This window comes from Actinia tenebrosa, unplaced genomic scaffold (assembly GCF_029948245.1).
Source record: "Actinia tenebrosa isolate PJP-AT-01 unplaced genomic scaffold, QUT_ActTen_1.0 PGA_scaffold10__47_contigs__length_13832649, whole genome shotgun sequence".
Classification (NCBI taxonomy): Eukaryota; Metazoa; Cnidaria; class Anthozoa; order Actiniaria; family Actiniidae; genus Actinia; species Actinia tenebrosa.
In genome coordinates, this window is record NW_028292570.1 from 13,347,038 (window position 1) to 13,368,499 (window position 21,462).

Here is a 21,462-nt window from a genome sequence, read left to right on the forward strand (position 1 = left end):
GAAACTTGGACATAAGAGAAGACTTTTCTCCATTGTTGTAACTATGAACCAAGTCGCAATAGACTTCGTAAGAGGATGCGACTTGCCATTTCACAGGTATGGCTGTGTCGGTAATTGTCTTGCCTGAGGCACATAATAATGACCCCAATGGGTCAGACTTTCCAAAAGTTACTGAATAGTTTGGCATATTATGTTTGAAGGTCATTTCGTGCGGCAATCCCGTGGTGAGCGTATAACCGTGTTTTGCTAATTCCTTGGCCAGTGTGATTGGCGTGTAATGTCCATCGGGCAGCAATACGCCTTGATAATTGCCGCCGCCTTTATGCTCAGTGACCAAGGCATTGACTAAATTATACCAAGAATTGTACAAAGAGCAACTAACCAGCCGAACCTGATGGGCTTTAATGGGGGGATTCAAATAAGTGGTAAAGTTATTCTTGTCGCTTTCCAAAAAAGACGATCATATATTTCAGGAAACACAGTTTCCTTCGTTAGAGCAGATACGCCAAAGCTACGCCTCCGGCCAGCCCTGCGACTCCTACGAAGACCAACTCATTGTCTTTTTGTTTCTTAGAAGGCTGATAGTAATTCTTAAACTGAGGCTTTCTCAACCCCGTTAATGCCGCGGGGTGTGCTTGCGCATAAAGTTTAAAGGCGTAGTCTGTATTTTCAAAGTTCTTATCCGCCTGCATCTTGTCTTGGTAGTTCTTATCCAACCAATCCCTGTAAGCTTGTCTTTTTTCATTCCAAGCTGCCACGTCTCGCTGATATTTCTCCAGCGCTAAGTCGTGTCTCTTCCTTTCGGCGGCTAAATCTCCGCTGCGATCACCTCTAACTAATCTATCCAAATATTGACCACCATAATTAGCTCCAGTGAATGCTAAGGCTGCAATAACTCCACCTGCGACCACGCTAGCCATTATATATTAGAAAATCACAGGGATTTTCACGAGTTACGTCGTAGGTAGGTACTTTTCCTTCCGTAGGTAATCCTTTACCATGATAGCCCCGCCTACGGCAGCGGTCATCTTAGCAAAATTAGCGAAGCTCTTGCTTGGGTCTTCAGTAAAGTCTTCTTTGAGCACTTTCTTACCTACCCAACCAATACCCGCAACGATGGAAGTAATAATAGCTGCTTCTTCAACAGTTTTCAACAACGCGGTCGACATTATATTACAAAGCGAGAAGGAAAATCTAGGTCGCCACGGCACGTGGTGATAAATCTACTCCATTTCAGGGATCTTACTTTTTCTAACAGCTGGTTCCACAGGTGCGTGCACGGGCGCGTGATATGTTGGTGGTTCTACCTTTTTCGTTGCCCGCCATTGTAAGTAAAGGCTGCCTGCAGCTATGATGACTCCTAACGCGCCAATGACGTACCCAGGATTAATGAAGGATTCCTCTTCTTTTTCCTCCACCTTTTCTTCTTTTTTGGCTTTGTTCTTTTTATTCATCTCCGCGAGCTTCTTACCGGCAGCGACTCTGCCTGGAGATTTAACCTTGGTAATCTTTTGCTCGGGCTGCTCTACCTTCGACTCTGGTTCACTCATTTATATCTAAGGACTTGAAGGACTTGATAAGTACTTGACTAAGTACTTAAGGACGACTTGGAAATAACCTGGGCGCGACCTGACCAAGTACTTAGGGATGACTTAACTAAGTACTTGAGGCGACTTGATCAGGTACCTCAGCAAGTGCTGCCTGGAAGACCTTTTCGACTTCTCTGTCCTTTTTGAAGTCCTTCCAAGACACCAGTACCTCCTTCAAGTCGACGTGCTGAGCTACGTGCAAAGCCGCAGAGGCGACTGCCATTAACTTACCGCACTTCAAAGACAACCACCCGCAGGTTATCTTAAGTTCCTGGGCGATGACATAGTCCTCGCTTATGTCCTTCCGCAGTTGCTCCACGTCGTCTATGGGCAGTGCAAGTCCAAGCAATTTAGTCGCAAGTCGGATAGCGGAGTCTGCTACGGCGTCCGTGGTCTTACTTGCAAGGGCAGCCTCGTACCTCTTATGGAACTTCTTAACTTCCTCTTCTGACAACTTATTAACTTGCTCATGGGTAAGTTCCTTGCCTATCATTTCTTTACACTTCCCCGAAGACACAAGGATGTTAAGTTGTTCCTTAAGGTTACTTTCATCTAGCTGTGTGGGGACTTCATCTAAGAGCTGCTCAATGTCCATATACATTAGGAATCATAGATTCCAACCGTGTAGGGAAACCTCAAAGAGACGATCATCTTGGAATGTTGGTGCGTTTTTAAATGCCGCATGTATTCGTGTAACTGTTCCTTGGATATCTCACCGCCGTAGTCGCTTAAGATGGTTTCCAGGTCAGACTTACTTGGAGTATAAAATACTACGAGAGAGCCTATGTTTTCCCTGAAGGGCTTAGAGACGCTGGTAAGCTGCTGCGAGAGCAACCAAACGCTAATGTTGTCGTGTCTGCCGCTGAAGGCGAGCTTCACTAATTCGGAGGTGCGTCTTTTTACGTCGTCCCCACAGGCGATGTCATCCAATATGAGTAAAGTCTGTGTATCTTTAGGGAATTGCTTGTGCCAGAACTTCAAATGGCTGGATAACTCGTTAGGGTCTAAGATATCTACGAAGAAGTCGTCGTCTTTCACTCCTATGCCCGTCCAGGTGCGGTTATTCACGTAGGTGGGGCATAATAGCACTATGTAGTCGAAGCGGTATCTAAAGGGTCCTAATAGCTGCTCTACCACGAATTGGGTCTTTCCGCAGCCGGTGGGTCCTACGATCAGAGCGTTACAAGGAATATGGTTCGGATCCATTATATATACGATGGAGCCAGTGGAAGCAGTGCAAAGAATTGTCGCCGACGCAAAAGATAAAAGAGACACCATAGAAATGCAAAGGGAAGAGATCGATCGGCTGCGGGAGCGCGTGCAGGAATTGTATGATGAAATGTGCGGTCTGAAGCGCGCGGAGAGGTTTGGTGCGCTTTTGACGATGGCCGGTTGGGCAAAAGAAAGCGTGCAGGACTTTATTAAGTATCCCTTATAAGGGTTAATAAATTCTTATTATATAATGAAGTGTAAGGATTGCGATAGGGAGTTCAGTAGCAAACAGGCTTTGCAATATCACCAAAAAAAGAAGGTATGTTTTAAAGAGGTGGATAACGTCACCACCTGTGGCACTTGCAGCCGGCAGTTTAGCAGTAAACAGGCGCTGCGATATCACGTGGAAGGAAGGGTGTGTTTGAAGTCTAAGGAAAGACGCTGTGCTGATTGCAATCGGCTCTTTAGCACGCCCCAAATGTTGCAATACCACCAAGAAAATAGGGTGTGTTTAAAGGATGTGTGTGCGCGCTGCGATGAAGGTCTCACGGACGCATGGCATCAACATAGATGTCGTGGTAATTATGATTTGGATGTCGTATGCGAGGAGCATGGTGATATCGCTGCGAGATGTTGCCCAGTGGAAACCATAAGGAAGTTAACTCTTCGTAAGAAAGAAATAGACCAACGCTTTACGGAGTTCGACCGCGCCGAAGGTACGCGCTGGGAGAACGCAGAGTATTGGAGTGCGCCCTGTGACGCGTGTGGCGGCTTAAGGAAAGGAGATGATCATATCTGACAGTGCTTGTGCCCGCAACATCATCCCCGCGGTTTTAAGGAGTACTTGGATCGCTTTGATGATTGGCATGCCCAAAACATGGAGGTAAGGAAAGCCCGTAAGGATTAGTAAAGCAGGGTTTGCGCAAAGAGTCTCAAAATGCACTCTTATATTCATTAATATTCTTTAATTGTTTATTAAGAATAAAAGAAGAAACATTAATAAATATAAGGACCCCTTTTGTAGAAGGTATGCAGAACTCAATAAGAAAAGAAGAAACATTAATAAATATAAGGACCCCTTTTAAAGGTATATGCTAGCCTACGCAGCCGCCTTCTTAGGAGGATTCCTGATCGCCCTTTCAATATATGGACTGTATTACTTGCGAACCACCTGCCGACTGCATTACCCCTCGTAAGCCGCGTAAAAAATACACCTGCCTTCATTGCGACAGGGTATTCTCCGAAGGATCCTTTGTGGGGCATTGGTGCTCCGCGGATCCTAAAGCGCAGCGGACTTTAGCAGACGCGCTTAACTACAAAGAGGAGATGGATTGACTCTTCTTTCAATGTCAAACTTCCATCGGCCATTTACCTTACCATAGCTGCGTAAGTGGGTGAATTCCTCGCCCTGAATTACGTACCGCACGCAATCCGGCGCCCAAAGGGAATATTCCTTGCCTTCTAAGTCTTTGAGGACTAACCGTAAACGGTCGATGTCTTCGAAGACGACGTAATTTTTTATTTCGTATGCTTTACCGTGGACAAGATCACGCCAGTGAGTCAAGCTGAGCTTCATTATACCTATGGAATATCTTTAGGTGCGTTTTCAAAGTGGCGTAGGACTTAAACCGCTTTACACAGCCCTTACAGGGAATACGAATGCCATCCGCGTAATCCATCAGGGCACGGCAGATAATGTCGTAATCGTTGCTAACCATCGTTAGGTAACCATTTACGTCAAGCTGTGAGATTTTCTTAGATTGCTTCGCGGATAAGACGCCGTTTCCTTTTGGGGTTTTCAACTCAATACACAGCCCGCGGTATTTCTTATGCGCATTTAGGGTTAAAAGGTCGGGTTGACCGGCTTGGTAGCCTTTTCGCCAGCAGGTTATTCGCTTGCTGTCTGAATCTTGAAGTTCGCCAAGACCCGGCGCTATGATGAAATCGGGGTAAAACCTACGTGTGTAGTCGACGACCTTCGCGTGTAGGTCGGCTTCATTTTCGATCTTAAATACTAACTTGTTTGGGCCGCCAAACCGCCTTTCTATTGCATATTTACCCGTTTTCCTTAGCGCGGGTAGGACTTCCTCAAAGACCCAATCACGAAACTCCACAGCTTTGGGTAGTTTGGAGCTAAATATCAGTTCATACAAGCCAGGTTCGGATATAAACACGGCATTTGGTTGCGTAGTAAAGGAGCGGTGATTCGCAGCCCCTTGTAGATCAACCCATTTTTTCTGGTATTTCTCAGATACGTGTGCTCTAATTGCATCTCTAGGGCGCTCATAGCCCAACGCCAAAGCCACCTCCTTTGCTTTGAAGTACAAAGTTTCGCCTTGCACTATGCACTGCAGTTTGGTGTCGTTGTTTTCAAATACGCGAAGCATTGTATATTTAAGAAATATTTTAACATTAATATGCAACGCTCTTTAGCTGATTCATTTCTACGCTCAGTTGCGCGTCAGACACGACGAAGACGTAGCAGTTTATCTTATCACCGTCACCTGCGCTGGCGTTCTTGGTGCGCTTGATCTCCAATGTTATGCCATCCTGCGTATTTACTAGACGTAAACCCTGGCCATGTAGGTCTTCGTCGTTAATGGTGCGCATGTCAATCCACAGCGCATACTTATCCTTAAAGAATTCCTCGGGGCTAATTTGGTCGCCAAACTTGCGCATGGCCTCTCTGTACACGTCTGCGGGCTTTATTCCCTGGGAGTAAACCTTGTTTGGGACTCCGTTTATGTTGACCCCTACGTTAGTAATGTTGGGGTTGTGAAAGGCTTCGGAGTCGCGCTTGCCGGCCTCGTAGGGTTTGGCAAACACCAGCATTAGCCCCGTAAGACTTCTTCGGGGGAGGTTAATGCTTTGGTTGATAACCTCATCCGTCTTATCCAGGAAGCTAAATGTCTTATACATCACTACGTGGTCGTAAAGGAATGCCTTTCCGGAGCTGTATTCCATGCCAGCGCTACGGGCCAGCTCTTCGCTGTACACGGTCTCATACTGCAGCTCTAAGTTGGTAATAGAGTATGGGGTTGTTGTGGTAAGTGCAGTGCTTAGCCCACCAATGATGTTATTAGCATCTGCTAAAGTTACTTCAAACTGCAGTTCGGCAAGCTGTCTTGGGTAATACACACCGTGATTCGTAATCACTTCAAAGTCTAATGGTATGACATACTTACTACCATAGGCGGTCTTTATTCGCTTTGCGTCTGCCACTGCGGTTTCTCCGCTGCCGTCAGTAGGTTGCGTTTTCGTAGGTGTGCGGACCTTACGTAGAATGACACTACCAATTCCTTGTTCTATCCTTTGCGCGCGGTCAAAGGCTGTCAACCATAGATCCTTATAGGTGGTATACAGATCGTACCTATTTAAGTCCAGCAAGGATTCCCCGGCGAACTTGATTCTCATCTTAGAAACGATGTTGCGACCCACGTTGTTAACGATAATCCTTTCATCTGTGGGGCTTGACTGTACCGCTAGGTCAAACCTCAAAGCCAAGGTGCCAGGAACTAAGACTAGGTTATCCGTTAGGCGGGGCACGCCTACGTACAGGGTTTCCCCTGGCTTAGCGCTGCTGGGGGTAAAGGTGACCCGGTGAAAGGTGCGTTCTGCTTTCAGTCCGCCAACCTGCTTAGGTAATACGTTGGGATTTAACTTTGAGCTTATCATATATAATGGAAGTAGAAGGAACAGACCCCGACTTCGATCCCACCACTGAGGAAGGTCAGGCTGACATTAACGACGGTGATGAAGAACCGCTGCTTCCCACTCAACAAGTCGACGATTCCCTAAGGGATAGGATTGCAAAGGCCCTAAGACATCCCAAAGCACGCAAGTACACGTTTCCGCGTGAGCACATAGAGCTTCAAAACATGGGCGAGCCGGAAGCAGCCGCGCGGGAAACCGTAGAGTGGGCAGCGCGGGAGCTAGAGCTGCGCTACGACAACTTTGATGCTGACGACGTAAAGCTCACGGAAAAGGGAAACAAAGTCCTCATAAGCGTCCAAGACTTAAGATTTCCCGACAAAGACCGCTGGACAAAACCGCAAAACCTCTTTGATGAGGAGGGCAACGTTAGGGGTGACGTCTTGAGATTAAGAGGCTTTCAGCGTGCTACTAGAAGCCTGTTAGAAAGGCTGCACAACTTAACCGAAAGGACCAACGCGGAAAAACGTGCCGCGGATCTGCAAAGGGAGTTAAGAGAAAAAGATGTAGAATATGCAAAGCAAGGTCAGCTACTTGCCGATGCTGAAAAGAAGTCCGCCCATCAAGATGAAAGAATAAAAGAAATAGGAAATCAGGTGGATCAGGCCCTGCGCGAATTAGACAAAGCACGGGAGGACTTAGGAGAAGCCCAAAGCTCTGGCGCCTCAGTGGAAGCACTGCGGGAAACGTTGGAAGAAAGGGAGGAGGAATACATGAAGCAAAACCAGCGGCTTGCCGACGCGCATAGGAGGGAGGTTGAATTTAAAAATCAAGAAATAAGTGAGCTGGTAGACCAAAGAACCCGAATTCGGCGTGAAAGGAATCAAGCACAAAAGGCTCTTAACCTCGCCCTGCAAGAGTTGGACTTAAGAAGCGAAGATGCTAATGACTTACAAACTACCATAGCCGGCTCTTTAGTGGAAAGGCGGCGGTTAATGGCTGAAATCAATACTAAGGAGGAACAAATCCGGCAAAGAGATCAGGCCATCGAAGACCTGGAGGGGCAAATAGAGCGGCAGCAAGAAGTAATCGAGGACCAAACTCGTACCGAGGAAGAAAGGGAGGCAGCCCAAAGGGAAGTAGAGGCCCTCGAGGTACGCCTTGCGGAATTACAGGCGCAAAAGGACAACCTGGAAAAAGAGCTGGGGCTTACCACCAAGGAAAAAATAAAAAGAGCTCTGGTGAAGTATGGTATTCCGCTGGCATTTGCGGTTGCTATTTCGAGCGTAGTAGGAGTTATCCTATCCACGCTTAAGGCTACAGGCGCGGGCGTAAAGAAATTAGGCAATGGACTAACGGACTTGGGAAAAAAGATGGCAGCCGGTCTTCCTGGGCTGCTGGGTTCGGTTGTTTCCTTGGCACTTAGGGCCGGCGGAGAACTGCTAAAGTTTGTGGGGAATAACATTTGGATCTTGGTCGTCGCTATTGGGGTGGTACTCCTGAAGAAGATTCAGGGTTAATCTTATCTGGGTACGTTACTGGGGGCTTATCGTCGTCAAGCATCCGGGGTGTTCTCGACTTGGGATAAGTAAAGATAGTATTCGCACCGCCTTGATAGCGCGGTATCAGGGGAATTGCGCTCATAGTGCTAATGGTCTTATGGTTCCAGGCAGCATTTACCGGGCCGGAACGATCGACAGCATTAATCCCAATAATGCTATCCTGCCCGCCGCCGGTATCACTAGGGCGTACTTGAAGCTTCGCGTATTGGCAATTAGCTATTATATGAAAAGTTACCGACGTTAGGTTCTCCGCGCTTCTCGTCGGAGGCTCAAACGAAAAATGAGTTGGAGCCCTGTTATTTATCTTTTTCCCGTAAGGTAATAATGGGCAGTCATTTTCATCGACGATCCTAAACCCGGCATTACAGCTATGCCACCCATTAATGCTAATAGTACACATAATCATTCCTAAGCCTCCAACGTTCGCCTGTAAGTTGGTGTCATGCCAGTTATCACCCGAGTATTCCTTCTCCTCCAAATAATAACAAAACCAATCTTCCTTCACGTGTGGGTTGTCCATATACTTAAAGGCTCACCACCGTTAAAGTGCTAATGGTCTTATGATTATAAGCCGTATCTCTTTGATTTTCTATACTATTTATGCAAACGCTCCCGGTGTCGTCTACTCTTATCTGCAGCTTTACTAGCCCATGACAATCGGCGACCATGTGGAAAGTCCAAACGGAATGATTTTCAGCGCTGATTGGGTTGGGCTCTACGGAGAAATGCGCAGGCTCCCTGTTGTTTGTCTTATTTCTCATAGGCTGCAGTACGCCATTCTCATCCAGGAACCTAAAGCCGACGTTGGCATGGCTGCTCGTGCCAATGCAAATACTACAAAGGATTAACTTCTTTCCTGAGTAGTTCAAATTCACGGACATGCCCGTGACATCAACCCAAGATGCCTGGTTGTATTTTTTCTCGCCTGTGTAAGTTGTATAGACACAATCTACTCCAGCTACGTAGGGGTTGTTCATCGCCATATATAATAGCTCAGACCAATGCTTGCAGCTGCTAAGCCGGCCTTTAGTAAGTTATGGTCATATTCCTCAGGTATTGTAGGCAGGACCTTCTTTGATGGTTCCTTAACTACAGGTAGCTTCGTTTCGTGTACCTTTTTTGGCTTCTCCACGAAGTGAGGAATGTTCCTAAGAGTGTCAGAGTTCACGTCATTCGCCCCAAACTTCATATCCTTAGTAGCTCGCTGCAGTTTATTGTTGTATCCTACTACAGAACCAGTATTTATAGATAAATTACTAGGCATTAACCAACAACCCGGGGCTACTGCATAGTCCAACCTTGCCTTAGAATTTTGTATAGCTAGTTGGTAACGCTGTACGCTCTTGCTGATGTCGCCCTCCAAGATTGAACTTTCGAATAAGATCAAGGCTTCGGCTCGCGTCTCTTCTGCGGCGCCGGTATTTCCAATTATGCTCGATCGGGTGTTTACCTGAGCTCCAAGGATAGAATACACGTAAGCTTCTATGCTGCGGTTCAAACGGGCAAGGCCGGCTCTAGTTAGTCCTTTACCTTCTGGGGGTATGAAATTAAAGTATTGCTTCGTTTGCTCGTCGTTGGTAATCTTAATAATCAGTGGATTGGCCCCTGCATACTTACCACCCTCGTCTTTAAACAGAGGCCCGTCTCTAACTTCCTTAGTGGTCTTAGCGTTTGGTTCAAAGAAGGTGCTACTGTCGTGAGTTTCCTTATGATATCCCGTGTTCCACCGTAGCCGCAATGCATGAACTTCCTTATCGCTTAGCTCGTGTCCACCAATCCCCCAATAAGCCCAAATGTGCCCTAGACCATTGTTAGCACCGACAGTGCATCTAAAATCCTTCCCTACAACACCGAACTCCTTACAAAGCCTGTCATAGGCTGGAACGTCGTATTTGTTATCTCTTGGATAGAACGTGGCATCTCCTGGTAATGCAGTAACGCCCATCTCATGCAGTATTCTTCTAACCGTGAAGTGAAAATGAAACATAAATATCGAATTCTTCATCAAGTTCGCACTCACACCACAGCTGCTAGTGGCACACCAAACCGCAAAGTTTAGTTGCTGCGGCCAATAACGCATGTTAGGACCACTTAACCATTCATGAGATTCCTTAGCGGTGGTATGAACAATGGGCACGTTTTTGAAGATATCTCGCACCTTTAACGGAAAGGAATGGTTGTTAGAGATCCGCATATTCAGCGTTAGGCCCAAGCTTGGGTGTTTATCAAATGAAACTGCGGGTATCGGATAAGTACTGGTACCCAGCAATAATTCCTTTGACCAACCGGGTTCAACATGCGTTGGCGCTGGCGTTGGCTTATGCATTGGCGAATGCTTCAGTTGATCGTCTATTTGATTAACCAGCGTAGGCTTCAAATCCTCGTTGCTGTACATCCTGGAGCCGTTGAAGTAAATCCCATCAGGCCTCCTTTCGAACTTACTAGCATCCGCGTGCGGAAACATCTTCCTGAAGGCCCTCCAGTTCCAGTAATCCCGGTTGTCGTGATGTGGCTGCTCCTGTATATCATTCCCAAAAGCGTCGTACATTAGTATATATAATGGATGTTATACCATCAGCACCTAAGTTGTACCCAGATGTTCCCTATACTACGGAAGCCCACAACTGTCACGGCGAAAGCCAAAACCTCACGGCAAGAGCCAAAAGCTCACGGCAAGAGCCAAAAGCTCACGGCAAGAGCCAAAAGTTCACGGCAAGAGCCAAAAGCTCACGGCAAGAGCCAAAAGCTCACGGCAAGAGCCAAAAGCTCACGGCAAGAGCCAGCAGCCTGGAGGTCTGGGTCGACGACTTTAATGATTGCAATGCATCATGGGATCATTTCAAAATGGCGGACACACACGTGTAGACTTTGTTGTGCTTGATTGCTGTTTAAATTATAGAGATGTTTTGCTCTAGCTGTGGAAAACCAGTTAACGATGGCGACCGATATTGTGCTCAATGCGGACAAGGTGAGTACTAAGCACTCTTCAGTTAAATGTGGCTCCATTTTGTAGTACACGAAATTAAGCTGAATAAATGCTTTAGCCGGCTTACTCGCTTACTGTCCGCTCAAAGATGGTCCGCTCAAAGATGGCATAAACATTTTAGTTTAAATTTTTTATGAAAAAAAGTAAAAAATTGGATTCATGGTATTTTTACTATTATAGTCCCAAAACTATTGCAAGAGAAGTACGGGAGTGGAGCTCTCTTTACGGAAAAGTGTTCAAGATGTGGGTACGAGAAAGAGCTTCGCTCGTCGGGCGTCCATGTTTCACAAAATGGTTGCATAAGGGTTTATTCAGAAGACGAGGAGTTAACATGTCTTTGCGTACAGAAAAATGAAGGCAAAGGTATTGATATAAAAGTTCAGACGAGCTAGCCCAGGACAAATAGAAAGTAATTTACCTTCAGTACTCGGTTTGGTTCCGAAAAAAGCTACTACACATTGTTTTTAGATTATAAGGCTTAATTAAAATACTAATAATACTACTAATAATGATGATGATGATTGTGATGATAAAAATGAGAAGGAAAAACATACTAATATTGATAAAAGTAGGGGTGAGGAGCCCACAACAGAGCTAGGCTTCAAATTGTATGTCCCTAATTGCATGAACTTATTATGAATCAATGTTGGATTTCCTATTAACATCTCTAATATCTTTTCAATAGGATTGCCAAACACTGAAAAAGAGGAAGAAAGAAAAGAAGCAGGTGCAGAAATAAAATTCATAATACATTCTTTATCAAAACTTGGACTACAAAACACGGACCCCCAGTCCATGGTCTATGCAAATGGATTATCTAATTCAATGACTACTTTTTAAATACCCTGTGCACATGCAATATGTCACAATGAATATCTAGATGTTGTTTTTTTAAGTCATGCCTTTTGAATTTAATCAGTCTAGTCACCTATTAAGATAATTATAAATAAAGCATAAAGTAAGTCACCCCCTACCCCTTGAAATTATTCTGGATACAAAGCTGTTAATATTTTCAAAATAAAAAGAAGGGGATCAGTGTTTAGTAATGTTCCTTTTCAAAAGAATTCCTTATCTTTTGATCCACAGATGGTTTGAATATTAGCTCTCATATTGCAAAAATGATTTCTATTTTTCACAAACAGGAAACTCAAAATCTGCCAGCACAGTGAAGTCCTTCAGTGACTATAAAGCATTGAAAGGGAAAAATTGGAAATCTCTTGTATCAAAAACAACTGCCAAACCAAAAGACAAAGATAAAGAAGAAGATGTTGGCATCTTCATTGGTCTTATTGAGTGGAGTGACAAAGCATTGAAGCTTAAACCGAAAAGGGGAAAGAGACTTGCCCTTCGTATTTCCAATCAGGCACCATATTTGAACATCCTGGAAAAGGCAAAAGAGAAGTGGGCCAATTACAACAAAGATTGTTATAACGATGAGCAAGAGTATATATTACTTTTCGAGGATGGGCAGTCAGCAGAGTTTTTACCTGGTACGAATGAACCTTTTAAACTTTCACGCTATCGAGAAGAAGTTGGCAAAGATTATAAACGAATGGTTTTATATCTTTGTTCCGATGACGACTACAAGTCTGAAAAATATTCTGAGAAAGATGATCCAACAATTGAAGATGAAAGAGAACCACCACAAAAGAAATGCCATCTAGATGATGAATATCCCAAGGATGGAAATGGTATTGAAAAACATCCAAGCGATAATGAAGTGAAGCCCTTTGAAGTATTGCAGGGTTACTCTGATGTTCCAAATCTGGAAAAGAGTCATGAAGCAGGGAATATCGTCGAAAGTTACAAAAGTGAAAATAAAGCTGGTTTTGCTGATATACCGAGTGCACTTAAGTCTCTTGAAAGACAAGTGGATAAAGATGGGCAGTTTTTCCTAGTTATGAGAAGAAAAGCTCCAATAATGAGGTGTTTAAAGCTTTGGCAGTGAGAGGCAATGAAAACATCCCCAGAGAAAGCACTAAGAGTCCATTTCAGTGGTGAAGATGGGATTGACAGCGGAGCAATGGCGAAGGAATTCTTGGAATATGCTTTGAGAGAGATGAGGACAGTTATATTTCCCGATGGAGCCCCAGTAGATTCAATGTACCACATCCAAAATGGAATCTTCAGGACATGTGGACAGATAGTGGCAACAAGTATTGTCCAGGGAGGGCCAGCTTTGGAATGCTTTGAAGAGTGCATTTATGAGATGCTAGTGAATCCAGATGTTGATATTTCACGTCTAAGTAAGAAGCATTTGACAACCAAAGAAAGAAAGCTGCTTGATGAGATAGTGCAAAACATGAGTGATCACCAAGATGCAATTATTGATTATGGTTATACTGGTTTGATTGACACCAATCACACAGATGCTATTATTGGAACTGTCATAGTAAGCATTGTCAGCAAGAGGCTACTTTATCTGAAGGAGTTTTGCGAGGGTCTGAATTGTTATGGTCTTGCAGATGCCATGAGGGTGAATGCTGACATATTCAAGCCTCTTTTTGGGTCAAATGCCTCAGGCCAAAAACCAGTAGATGCCAGTTATGTCTTTTCTCTTCTTAAACCATGCTATTCAGCACCTGGCACCACCAAGAGGACATTGGAAGAAGAGGTAATTGATAGCTTTCAAGATTTTCTAATGCTGTTAGAAGATGAGGAAGTTGGAGGGTACTCTGAAGCCTTAGCATGGAACACTGATGACAGCTTATACCAAGATGAAGAGTCTATGGATGACATCAACAAGTTCCAAAGTGCTGATCTTAAGCCTGCAGGAGTCCTTGGTTGGCTAACAGGCCAATGTCACAGACCATTGAATGGTAATTCACTGGTCATCACTGTTCATTTTGACCATGAGTGCATGGAGAGAAATCCGAGCCACACAGTCTGTTTCCCTCAAGTTCGAGCCTGTGGACAAGAAATAACATTTCCGGTTGCCCATATGAGCACAACAAAAGAATTCAAAGAAGTGTTTGTTATTGCATATTGCAAGGGACAAGCATTTGCAAAACCATAACCTTGGTTGCAATCAATCAAGTTACTTCTTGTTAAAGTTATTTTATTGAAATTTCTTTTAAATTCAAGTGCCAAAGCCAAAGTTCAAAGAAGGTGATTTCTAAGACTGTTCCTTCAGTCTTAACTGTTTATCATGATTTGTTGGCATTCCATATGCTGATAATATTATTTCTTGGTATATCAGCTTTCAAAAGTGACACTCAGAGAAAAGCAATAAGTGACAGTTCAAATAGGATGATTTATGAATGAGTTGATTATTTTGTATCATTGTTTATCATGATTTGTTGGCATTCCTATTTTTTGAGGATCATATAAAAACTCACTCTAGTCAGAGCCTGTGCTCATTCCCCGGGGGGGGACTCTCTTGAAAAGTGGGTAGGGGGGCTCGACGGACCATTTAGGGTCGAAAATGAGACCTCACATACCTTTTAGGGTCTCCGGCTGACTTCCAGCTGTAAAATATCAAACGTCATACAAGAATATAATGGTTGGAAACGTAATGTGGTCGTACCTTTTAGGGTCTGAAATCAGCATCTCAGTTAATTTATGCGTAATTTTTAGGGTCATTTTCAAAACCGTCCGTCGAGCCCCCCTACCCACTTTTCAAGAGAGTGCCCCCCCGGGGCTCATTCCCAGTTTGTCATGATAGATCCAGATGTAATACTAGTTCAAACGAATTATGTTACTGGGTGTACTTGCATTTTGCATAAGACAAGCCTTTGGAAAATAGGTAAGAGAGATGTAGCAGTGCTTAAAAGTTTTCCTTCTTTTTGAGTGAGATCAAAAAATCATGATTAAGCAATAAAGAAAATAATGAGAAATCTTAATTTACTTTAATATGATGTGATGCTAGAGAGTGGATTCTCTCAAAAATATTATTGAAGTTAACAAAGTTTCTTTTTATCCTCTTTATTGGAAGTGTTATTGTTTGTTATGTTCATATTTGAAATTCAAAATAAACCATGTGTTTTTCCACTATTCATTACATTCCCAGTTAATACCTTTTCAGTTAATTCAATGAATTCTGAAGAAAATCCAGGTGGTATTACAAGTTGCAGTTGAAGATGTAAATTTAATGCTATATTACACCATTCTGGTATTGCTTGGAAAAGAGGCTTCATGAGTAATGCTTCAGCTGTTTTTTTCTCTAAATTGTAAATATCTTGCTTTATTTTGCCCTCCTTGTATTTTCCCAAAGTTTACAGTATTTCAGGACTTCTGTACCATGGAGCCTTGTTCCAAAGCATTGCCACAAAGGTGTATTGCATTTTCACTTTACGTTTTTTGTAATGCAAGCCAAGTTAACAATTGTTGGTCTTTTTCGTTCATTCCTTTGTAGGATAATCATAGGGTGCATCCACTAAACCCATGAACAATAATTATTACTAATTAGTACTATTTCATACAAAATTCTTTGTTTTCTATTGTTTCATTATCACTATTTAGTACTAAAAATTAGTATTTGTTTCATGGGTTTAGGCGAGCACTCTACTATTAATGTGGTTTTGATCTATTATATTTGAAATTCACTTTTTTTAAATCGGTCACAGTGACTGATTTAATGACTGTTTCATATGCTGATCACAGTGACTTTCCTTCACCCATTGAAGAGGAGACTTTACAAAAAGGTTAGGAATAGATTCTAAATCCATTGTTGTATTAAACAACTAAAGTAGTCAGTTTTCTCTTTCACAGGGGTGTAAGTGCCTAATTTGTTTACTTTGGTGAGCCATGACAACAATTTAGTGAGCCATGGAAACAAAAATAGACTAGACTAATTAGACTAAATTGTTAAACAACAATAATATTTAGTCAACAATTTTGTCACTAATTAGTCTCACAAACTATTTCATGGGTATAATGTTTGCACAGTCTCTATCTGAAGTTTATTTCATAGCAATTTCTCACTACTATTTTTTTTAATTTCCATCAAATGTTTAACAATAATTGTTGCTCATTGAATCAGTAGCATACACACTGAAAATACAATTTATAATTTCCAAATTCCTCCTTTTAGTTTACATAAATATATCCATATGTTCTGTTACATACAGAACTGTTCAGCAGCCATTCTCAGAAACATGTAGCAATAGGTTGTAAAGATTAAGTGCTTCCTTCCAGTTTTTAGGCATGCTAAATAAAAGGTTACTCTTGACATAATCAAAATAGTCTTGGTACTCACTTTCATCAGGGTTTTCATCTTCAACAACATGTTGCAAAACATAATTTATTTCTGCTATAGGAACATCCAACTTCAGGTTACTTGCACCACCGTTAAGTTCAGGTAAAAAGTAAATAGAGTCTGGCCTTCCAGGAACTGTTTCATGTCTGGACCTTCGAATTGAGTGAGTGTTCCAGTGTTCTTTTATCATGTCTAGCTCTTCTTGTAGGATATTGTTGAAACAAAACCAAAGTAGCTCCATACTCAAATCAGAAGAAGTATCAATGATTCCCTGTGATTCTAAATCTCGAAAAAAATTTCTCCACCATATTGAATGATTTTTTGAAAAAAATGACCACCATCCCTCTATTCGCTGGTTCCTAGGTGATGAAACATAACGGTGAGCATCAGGATTGTCACGAAAAAATGCTTGTATTGATGCCGCAAGACCATTTTCAGTACCCAGGTCAGTAACCAATTCCACTGGACATCCTTCATGCTTAATAACCGTCTGTACAAAATAATCAGCAATTCTGATTGGTGAGTTATTTGAACGAGTAACTTTAAGCCACAAAATCTTCCTACTAAAACCGTCAATTGCACCATGTATGGGAAATCCCCAATGCTTAAGTTTGTCATAGCCATCCATATGCCAGGCATAGTTAGGCCCTGGATTACGATAGCATCTTCTTCTTAATCTATGTTTTTTTCTCAATTCTGTACCTTCTGGATCCATTTCTTTTAGAAGGTCTTGAACTATCTTCCTTGGAACCCTTAGACCTTCCATTTCTAGTGTGTGCCATATACTTCGATAGCCTAAGGATGATCCAGGACCAGTAATAATTTCACTTATACGCTTTTGCACTTTCAATAACGTATCATTAAATTCTGTACTATTGGCAATCCCTCTTCTATTTAAACCATGTTTCTTGAGACGTCGAAGCAGTGTACTATAGCTAAGTGAAATCCCATGACGTTTAGCAAGAAAGGCAAGGATTTCCTGGTAATTAAATCCACAATTGAAGTAGTACTTTATTGCCTCTTCCTCATCATTACTTAATGGAGGGGGAATATTTTTTTTATCCCTGATGATGGACAAGTGGTGTGAAAGCTTTTCTCTTAAATAAAAGAAGAAGAAAAAACATGGAAGCATTAACGACTAGGGAATATGATTATTGAATATTTAACTACAAACATATAATCACCTATAATAAATAATTATAAACATTATAAGCACATATAATCATGTTTAAAAGCCTTGTTTTTACTGGGCTAGTGCATTTCAAACATGAATTACTAGTAAAATGGACAAATGCCTGTGCAGTTTGAACTTCCAGGCTGGGATAAATTTGAAGATGAAGCAACACCTTTGGTATGAAGATGAGTTAAGTTTAGCTTATATCCTTTCGTGAAAACTTTCGAAACTAGTTAAAAAACTAGTAGAGGTCTTTGTATGACAACGTGGTAAAGCAAAAGAAAACCTCACCTTGTCCGCATTGAGCACAATATCGGTCGCCATCGTTAACTGGTTTTCCACAGCTAGAGCAAAACATCTCTATAATTTAAACAGCAATCAAGCACAACAAAGTCTACACGTGTGTGTCCGCCATTTTGAAATGATCCCATGATGCATTGCAATCATTAAAGTCGTCGACCCAGACCTCCAGGCTGCTGGCTCTTGCCGTGAGCTTTTGGCTCTTGCCGTGAGCTTTTGGCTCTTGCCGTGAGCTTTTGGCTCTTGCCGTGAACTTTTGGCTCTTGCCGTGAGCTTTTGGCTCTTGCCGTGAGCTTTTGGCTCTTGCCGTGAGGTTTTGGCTCTTGCCGTGAGCTTTTGGCTTTCGCCGTGACAGTTGTGGGCTTCCGTACTATACTACACCTAACGAACTAAACGCCGAAAACTTTCGTCTGAATAAAGCGAACTTAATCTTGGCTTACTTGGAAGGGCAGGCAAAACACTACGAAAAAGTCCGAAAAAAGTACGTCAGAGCCCGGAGTACGCTACATAAGATTTCGATAACTTTGGGGTCCATATCTGTTGTGTTAACAGGCTCCGGCGTTGCTACTTCGCTTACTGGACCGGGAATAATTGTTGGAGTTCCTTTGGCCGGCGTTGGGGCAGCTTGTGGTATCATTTCGGCTGTTGCTACGGGCATTATGAAACAGTTGTCAAGCAAAATATCCAAGCATGACACGACAATAGCTCTGTCAAGGGCTAAAGTAAATACAATTACCGATCTCGTCTCAAAGGCTTTGCGTGACAGAAAGATAGACGACGTAGAATTCTCGCTTATTCTGGCCGAAGAAGACAAATACGAGAAATTAAAGACGGACATAAGGAATAAAAAAACAGTCGTAAAAGATCTTTCCGAGGAATCTCGCAAAAAGATCTATCAAGAAGCGAAAGAAGAGCTTCAAAGAAAGCTCGCTCATTGAACATCTGCTTCGAAAAGAGCGTGACGGGATTCTATTTACATATCGAACGTCAGTCTAGAAATTATGCAAATTAAATATAATAATTTCCATATACATAAGCGTCCAGATGTGTCTGGCGTTCGCTTGTGATCGTGGACTTTGGAGCTGGGGAGGCCTAAAGTCCCGAGTTCGAGCCTCGCTGTAGACGCATTTGGACCGGTTGCTGTGAGTGAAAAAAAAAGCCTCCCCCACTCACAGCAACCGTGGGGGGAGGGGTGGAAAGTGCGATTCAACCTCGCGATGGGGGGTTTCGCGATTGGAAAAGTCAGGGGGTGTCTCGGGACGCTGTCCGGAGTTCACCCTCTGGTGGGTCGTAAGAAAGATATATGTGTATGTACTAGAGGGCCTCTGGCGCGGGATGAAATAAGCCCCGTAAGCCCAAAATGCAAAAAACCCCACTGGGGATAGCTTGGTGTTCTGCGCGATGCATTCCCCAGTGGGGTTTCTGGCAAAATAAACGCCAGTTTTGCATTTTTATTTTCTCGGAATCCATCCTAACAGGGGGTGGTTGGGGTCTATTTTGTAAAATATTTCGTAAATTACGTCAGGGTAATAAGGAATATCCTTATTCAGCCGACAAAACATCCACTCGGCTCTGCTCATATCAGAAACCTCAGGAATAGACTTACCGGTAATTTCAGACAAAATGTAAGAGATGTCTTTGTAATATTTCCCTAGCTTTATTTTTTTCAACGTTTTCCGTAGACTTTGTGGGGTTGGCTCTTCTAAATGGTCTATGATTTTCTTCTTTACTTCGTCGCTTAAATATACCGGATGTAAACCTTGGATATGACTCATCCAGTCCCTGAAGTATTTTATTCTCTTATATGGCGTTTTCTTACGACCTCCATTGGCGTAATATTGCTCTCTGGTAGCATTTGGTACGGCATTACGAATATTCTTACCACATTCGTAACACTGCGCTGACGTGTCGTCTTCTATTTGCATTTTCTTACCACAACACCAGAAACCCTTGGGCTTAGGTATGTTAACTTTGGATCTTAGGCAAATTATACAGAAGTCATTGGTGAACTTTTTACATTCATGCATATATAAGACAAATATCTTAACATTCGCGCAACATATAACGGGACACGGGTAATTCCCGCGGGGGACACTAGTGCATAAACACGGGCAATTCCCGGGCAATTCCGAATGGTGACCGCGAGTCCCCCTTACTGCTGCTTCAGAGGTTTAACATAATCACTTGCTCAGCCTTGTATCGTCATCGAGCACTCATCACGGTTAGAGACACGACTCTGGGGTCGAGAGTTGTGTTGCTTATTATGAAGGACAGAAAAGTATTTTCTTTCCAAATGAAAGGCAGGCATACTCAGTAAGATCTGCATGTTAAAATTAAAAGATTAAAATTAATCAAAGAATGTCAAAGTTCAATAAATGTTTGTAAGCCGAGTTAAGATTCATAATAGTTTTGATTCATCAGCTTTTTTAATTATAAATCAAGCCAAGCTTTCGAGCATCTTGCTCTTCATCAGGGCAAACGGTTGTGACAATTTTACAAGAAAACACGCAACATAACAATGTGCGCGTGCTAAAGTTAAATGTGTCAATTGCTAGGAGCGCGCGTGTCAAAGTTTTTCATATATTTCTGGAACCAGCAGCCGACTCCTGCTGGCAATATTGTTGTGGTGTGCTTCAAACTTTAAGAGCGTCTTCAGTCTCAATAGACTGTCTTCAGTAGATAGACCATTTTAGCGAATTCAACACTTTCGCGCTATCCATGTCCGACCTTTTTGATGATCGTAACACAATCCAATCCAATTTATACCACGTGATGTCTAGCAGGATAATGGTGAATTCGTACTTAGCTATTCTGAGGCTGAGAAAAAATTGGATGGAGTTATTGATCGTGTTGACATTGCAGTGCATTGTGGAACTGTTTTATTGAACAACAAAAAAGCTTTTAAGGCGCTGACACACGGTGGAACATTGCACGCAACCTTGCAACACATTTGAATCGGGATGACACACATTGAAACAAAATCACGCAACATCCCTTGTGTCAGCCTTCTATGTTAAGGTATTTGGTCAGCAGTCATGAATTTGGTGCAAGCTGATTGGCTGGAAATTTCCAAGTGTTGCAGGTGTTGTTGCAACCATGTTCACATGATGAAATTTGTTGCGCGCAGTGTTGCAAAAGTAGAGCGCGATTCAACTTCAGGTTTGTTGCATGACAAGTTTGGGGTAGACACGCTCCAACATTCCTGATGTGTGCAATGTTGTATGCAATGTTGCACGGTGTGTCAGCAACTTTCGAATAAACCAATCCCAAGATGCACTGCGATGCCACCTCGACCTAGTTAACCGTTTGACAGTTTATTTCTCAATCTAGAAACGACTAAAACAACTGGTTTCTATTTACGTCATATGTCATGCTTTAGGGATGATTATACGATTTCGCGCGCGCGATTTTAATTGACAGACTAAGGTAAACACGTGACGGGAAAAAATGGTTTCGTTGGTTCTTTAGATATATTATATATCTGATAGCCGGTCTTTCATGTTGAGCACTTAACACAGCAATTGCACCTGTGCCGAGCTATAAGATTTGAGACATTAACAAGATGATAATGGATTCAGTGAGAACATATTGCTATGGTTACCATAAATAAGGTTTGCTTGGAATCCTTTAACTTTTTGTTAGAAAACAGCCAAAAAAGTTGCGATGGCCGAGCGGTTCGAACCCTTCCTGCAATGATCTCCTAACTCTGAAGATTGTTCTTGCTTTGAAGTGGAAAGTTAGTTATTTTTCTTTGACACAGACATAATGAACACACTAGAGCTTTAAAGTGT

The 21,462-nt window shown here is 42.7% G+C and overlaps 2 protein-coding genes across 2 annotated transcripts; one reads left to right on the plus strand and one right to left on the minus strand.

Annotated features, from left to right (window-relative positions):
- Window positions 1-10,710: 10,710 nt before the first annotated feature.
- Window positions 10,711-12,948, plus strand: LOC148913126 (uncharacterized). The gene is made up of 4 exons (XM_089027059.1): window positions 10,711-10,982; window positions 11,181-11,363; window positions 11,686-11,727; window positions 12,143-12,948. Exons 1-4 carry the CDS (start codon window positions 10,916-10,918, stop codon window positions 12,946-12,948), a joined length of 1,098 nt encoding a protein of 365 aa, XP_088883185.1. The 5' UTR covers window positions 10,711-10,915.
- A 1,881-nt stretch (window positions 12,949-14,829) lies between these two features.
- On the minus strand, window positions 14,830-17,926 carry LOC148913127 (uncharacterized). The gene is made up of 4 exons (XM_089026411.1): window positions 17,663-17,926; window positions 17,493-17,543; window positions 17,372-17,381; window positions 14,830-17,294 (listed from the first exon to the last, which is right to left on the minus strand). The coding sequence occupies exons 1-4, from the start codon at window positions 17,727-17,729 to the stop codon at window positions 16,076-16,078; spliced, it is 1,347 nt and encodes a 448-aa protein (XP_088882537.1). The 5' UTR covers window positions 17,730-17,926; the 3' UTR covers window positions 14,830-16,075.
- Window positions 17,927-21,462: the final 3,536 nt, after the last annotated feature.